Below are 5,563 nucleotides of genomic sequence, written 5' to 3' on the forward strand. Positions count from 1 at the left end.
TGAGCTATAGGCGCCGAGCCAGAACCACTTCCTTTTAAGCCCGACAGAGCATCTTCCCTATGGTGCCTGAGAGCGGAGGCATGAAGTGTGAAAGGTTTCCTTATTTCTGTCTGGCAGGATTTTCTGTTAGGATTTTCTGGCAAACGTAATGGGGCTACCAGCTGTTAGTAAAATGGAGAGTCATTTCTCTCTTGTTTGCAGGAAAGCCAGGGAGGTCTTGAATGGGTCCTAGGGATTTTGACAAGCTTTGGGTAGTTCTGATACAGGTAGGTCCTGGGACTTGCTTGGAGTAATACCAGCATAAACTGATGGTCCTTGCTTGACAAAGGAAATTCTAGAATCACATTCTGACTTCCCTGGCCGGTAACTCAGAAGAATTATGACCTTTCCCAATTAACTACAGACTACTCTTTGGCTAAATTTGTGGCTCTGGCTTTGAGGAATGCTGATTCAAAGGGTGACTAAAACAAGGAAGCTTTTGCCTTAGAGGGGAAAAAAAACTACTTCTAGTAAGTCAGGAAAACCAAAGTGGAAGAGAATACAAAACTGTCCTTTCACCGCACTGACCACATTGTTCTTGCATTTCTATGATTCTGGTTATGTAGAAGGCTATTTATTTTGTTTTATTGTATTTTATAAATCATGAAATAAGCTATTTAAAAAATTATGGCAGCAAATATGAAAGCACCAGTGGACTAATAGTCTAATACAGTCCTGAGATTTTTTTTTTTTTTTTGAGACAGGGTCTCATTTTGTCACCCTTGGTAGAGTGCTGTGGCATCACAGCTCACAGCAACCTCAAACTCTTGGGCTCAAGTGATTATCTTGCCTCAGACTCCCAAGTAGCTGGGACTACAGGCGCCCGCCACAACGCCTGGGTATTTTTTTTTTTTTATGGTTGTTGCAGTTGTCATTGTTGTCTAGCTGACCTGGACCAGGTTGGACCCAGCCAGCCTCAGTGTATGTGGCTGGTGCCGTAACCACTGTACTACGGGCACCGAACCCTGAGATGGGTGTTCTTGTTTTGACCAAGCGAGTAGAGGCTCTCCCACTCTGCTGGCTGCCAGCGCATTGACCTGTGTATCCACTGTAGCCTCATACAGGCAACTACTCAGATCTTCCCCACAAGCGAGAACACTTCACCAAAGCATTGTTTGGAGTCAGCCTATCAGACTCGAAAGTATGAAATTGTCTGGAATGCAGTTTGATTGAAATTTACAAATGTAACCTAAGAATTACTTCCGTTCCCTATTTTGGTTCATAGTGTTTTTATTGGGAAATTTTGATAGTCCTTAGAGTGTATTTCCTGAGAAACTTTTTGAATTTTTTTTTTTTTTTGTAGAGACAGAGTTTCACCTTATTGCCTGCCCTTGGTAGAGTGCTATGGCGTCACACTGCTCACAGCAACCTCCAACTCCTGGGCTTAGGCAATTGTCTTGCCTTAGCCTCCCGAGTAGCTGGGACTACAGGCGCCTGCCACAAAGCCTGGCTATTTTTTTGTTGCAGTTTGGCCGGGGCTGGGTTTGAACCCTCCACCCTCAGTGTATGGGGCTGGCACCCTACCCACTGAGCCACAGGTGCTGCCCACTGAGAAACTTTTTGTATTAGAAGGGAATCTGTGGTCTTTTCTAATGTTCTTCGGAATTAAACCTGTTTTGTTTTTGTTTTTGAGACAGAGCCTCAAGCTGTTGCCCTGGGTAGAATGCTGTGGCGTCACAGCTCACAGCAACTTCCAACTCCTGGGCTCAAGCGAGTCTCCTGTCTCCACCTCCCAAGTAGCTGGGACCACAGGCGCCCGCTACAATGCCTGGCTATTTTTTGGTTGCAACCGTCATTGTTATTTGACGGGCCCAGGCTGGAGTTGAACCTGCCAGCTCAGATGTATGTGGCTGGCGTCTTAGCCGTTTGAGCCACAGGCACCGAGCCGGAATTAAACCTGTTGAGCATCATGGAGTAGAAGATTCTGGGTTTTCTAGGCTTTATATAGCCACTTATTAAATTGTGTAAGGGCCCCATAGGCCCTCAGTTTTCCCACCTATACAATGCAGTAAGTGGGGTAGGTAGTTCCTCAGTCCTTTTCAGCACTTGTCTGTTCTTTAATATCTAGGAGCATTCTGATTCCATTGGGGTAGGGCCTTTTTTTCTCTCAAGATTGGCTTCTGCCATTATAGAGTACCCGTGGACAGGGATAATGACAGAACAGCAGCCTGGCTGCTACAGCCCATCCTGATAGCTTCACCTGGCTAGTGCAGTAAGACCAGGTCCTGGAGAGCTCTGGCGTTGAACACTCATGTGTCATGAGTAGAACCTACATGGAGCCTACCAGAAGGGCACAAATGCTGGGAACTGTACTAGCTTCACGTGGTATGATGCCACTCTTCCTTCTTAGCCAGTGTGGGACATGTAAAATTGTCTGTCAGTGACTGTTTCTGCTGCTTCTTTCATGGCTGCTACTTCTACCTCTTACCGTCCTCACTTGGCTCATATCTTCCGTAATTGAATTAGGTTATTCTCACTAGGTTCACTCTTTTCCCTGGTGGTTTCTGCTAAGCCCTAGTCTATACCTGCCCCCTTTCTAGGGAAGTGCAAGAAGTAGTAAAAAGATTCCCTGACCTAGATGTCAAAGGCCTTGCCTTCTAGGTGGCTCCTGAGAACAGGCCAGAAGTATTCCCATGATCCCACCCCATCTATGACGAGACGCACAGTGGAAGAAAAACAGGCACAGAAGGCAAAGGAGGAAGTAACACAACTGCCTCCACTCCTGTTCACCCATCCTGGTTTCCTGGCAGGGGAACTTAATTAAAAGAATAAATTACTGGGCAGTGCCTGTGGCTCAGTGAGTAGGGCACTGGCCCCATATACCGAGGGTGGCGAGTTCAAACCTGGCCCCGGCTGAACTGCAACCAAAAAATAGCCAGGCGTTGTGGCAGGCGCCTGTAGTCCCAGCTACTCGGGAGGCTGAGGCAAGAGAATCGCTTAAGCCCAGGAGTTGAAGGTTGCCGTGAGCTGTGTGACGCCACGGCACTCTACCAAGGGTGACAAAGTGAGATTCTAAAAAAGAAAGAATGAATTATTACCTAAATTCCTTTTAAAATCTTAGTTAAAAAAAATCATGTATTTTCTGTGAAAAATGAAAATTGTTTCTCTGTTGAGAGGAGCAAAAGAAAATTATTTGTCTTAAATATTTACATGTTCTTAGGATAGATAGCAAGGGGGCTGGGGGAAACTGACAGTTTGGTTTGGTCTCCAAATTAAAATGAGTCAAAAAGATAAGGCTGTGCTTCACCAGGAGATGGCCACCAGACCTGTTTGTGTTGTGCAAAGTTTTTACTCTTTTGTGTGTGTGTGCAAGGTTTTTTCAAGCCTCTCATCCACTGCTGTGAATAGGTAGTTTTTCTGTTTAACAAAGCAAGGAAACTCAGAGAGGGATTGTGTATTTCCCACAGTTAAAGAAGTAACCATAGAGGCAGGACTTACCACAGGTCTGTGTAGCTCCAAATCTCAGGTTCTCCACATACAGCCCCTGTTCTGCCATGCAGGTAGCAAGTGACAAGCCTGCCCCTTGAGAGCCCAGCAATCACTAACTGATACCTGTGTCTTGCAGAACTGCTGGAATTGTGGCCGCAAAGCTAGTGAGACATGCAGTGGCTGCAATATTGCACGATACTGTGGCTCTTTCTGCCAGCACAAGGACTGGGAGCGGCACCACCGTCTGTGTGGCCAGAACCTGCATGGCCAGAGTCCCCACAGCCAGAGCCGGCCACTGCTTCCTGGAGGGAGGGGCTCCTCATCCAGGTCTGCTGACTGCAGTGTGCCCAGCCCAGCACTGGACAAGACCTCTGCAACCACCTCGCGTTCCTCAACACCTGCTTCTGTGACAGCCATTGACACCAATGGCCTCTGAGCCCAGGCTCCACTTATCCTGGTGACCACTCAGCATGACAGAACATTTGCATTAGGGGTGGGGGAGGCAGGAACTAGTGCAAGTAGCTGTTGGTCATCAACAAGGAATGCAATGGAGGCAGAAAGAGTCCATGGCCTCTCTGGACACTTGCTGTCTAGGTCCTTTTGGAACAAGAGTGCCAGTCTCTCTGCACACAGACAGCTGGCCTGAACTGTCTCCATATCTTTCCTGGTTTGTTCCTCTCCCAGCTGAAGCTGGCTTAGCCAGCCCCTTTTCCGTGTAGACCACCAGCTCCCTCCCTGCCTCCTTGAGTCAGCAGAATGTTGAGTGTGCCAACCCAGGCTAGAGGTAGCTCATGCTATCTCCCACTCCATCTCTGGTCTTCATGTTGCAGAGGCCTGGAAGCTGGCAGCAGGCTAGAGAGGAGTCCTCCTTGGACGGGGGGTAGCCCCTCTTTATCCCTAAAAAGCTTCTTAAGCCCCATTTCTACACTCTGCAGGTGACACTGATTGGCCTTACAGGGACTTAGGTAGTCAAAAAGTGGACCTCAGGACTCTATCCTCAACCCTGCTATTCAGACTTGTTAAAATAATCAATAGGAAGGAAGTCACCATTTCAGTAAAAGCCCTCATAACAAGAAAAAATAAAGAAAAATTTCACCAAGCGTTACAGATCACTTGGGACAAGATTTTCCAATATGGCTGGCTACTTCAGTGTGGGACCCATTTTTTTCTGTCTCATTTGATTTTGCTTGTGCAGAAAACTGTTTCCAACGCATGGGTTGGTCTGAGGGAGAATGAGAATTCATTGTGGATAGTCTGTTCTCTCTGAGCACGTTGGCCAAACTAGAATTGCCAGGTTATCAAGTAGATCATCTCTTGGAAATTCACAGCCTCCTGCCACTGCCTGTTGCACAGTCATCTTACTCTGTGTCCTTTTATCTCTCAGACTGCACGTCTGGAGCACCCTGGGCACCTTTTGCCACGGCTTCTATTTGGCACTTGTGAAGCTGCAGTTGTCCCACTGGATATGCTATGGTGTGTGGATAGGATTCTCCCCACCTGTCAAGTCCTGGTCTCACCTGAGCAGCTCTCCTGGACGTGAAAAAATTCTACAAACCTCATAATTCCATGTCATTATAGCTACTTTGTTGATTTATTATTAGACATGCAATCTCCATTTTCTTTCTGTGTGTTATCTGATAGCTTCTCTTTTTCAATCCAGAAAGGTTTTGTCAAATGTAGGAACCATGTTGGGAAAGCCTGATCTATTTTTCTTCCCATCTTTGGGGAGTTTCCAGCTACTTACCTGGCTCACCAAACATGACATCATCTATACTCCTTTCAAAATGTTAGAAACTGGGGCAGTGCCTGTGGCTCAGTGAGTAGGGCACCAGCGCCACATACCGAGGGTGGTGGGTTCAAACCCAGCCTTGGCCAAACTGCAACAAGAAAAATAGCCAGGCATTGTGACAGGCGCCTATAATCCCAGCTACTCGGGAGGCTGAGGCAAGAGAATCACCCACGCCCAGGAGTAGGAGGTTGCTGTGAGCTGTATGATGCCACAGCACTCTACTGAGGGTGATAAAGTGAGACTCTGTCTCTACAAAAAAAAATTAGAAACTGCCTCGTACATTCTTTCCTGCCATTAGGGTTTTTT

General features: G+C 47.0%; 1 protein-coding gene across 2 annotated transcripts in view; it reads left to right on the forward strand.

Annotated features, from left to right (window-relative positions):
• CBFA2T2 (CBFA2/RUNX1 translocation partner 2) overlaps nucleotides 1-5,297 on the forward strand; it is a 160,780-nt gene extending 155,483 nt beyond the window's left edge. For both annotated transcript variants that reach the window (XM_023512207.1, XM_023512208.1), the window contains exon 11: nucleotides 3,605-5,297. In XM_023512207.1, the coding sequence (XP_023367975.1) occupies nucleotides 3,605-3,904 (300 nt within the window). In that variant the 3' untranslated portion in view covers nucleotides 3,905-5,297. The remainder of the gene's footprint in view (nucleotides 1-3,604) is intronic.
• Nucleotides 5,298-5,563: the final 266 nt, after the last annotated feature.

Source organism: Otolemur garnettii, unplaced genomic scaffold (assembly GCF_000181295.1).
Source record: "Otolemur garnettii isolate 467f Iridium unplaced genomic scaffold, OtoGar3 scaffold00025, whole genome shotgun sequence".
In the NCBI taxonomy this organism is placed as follows: Eukaryota; Metazoa; Chordata; class Mammalia; order Primates; family Galagidae; genus Otolemur; species Otolemur garnettii.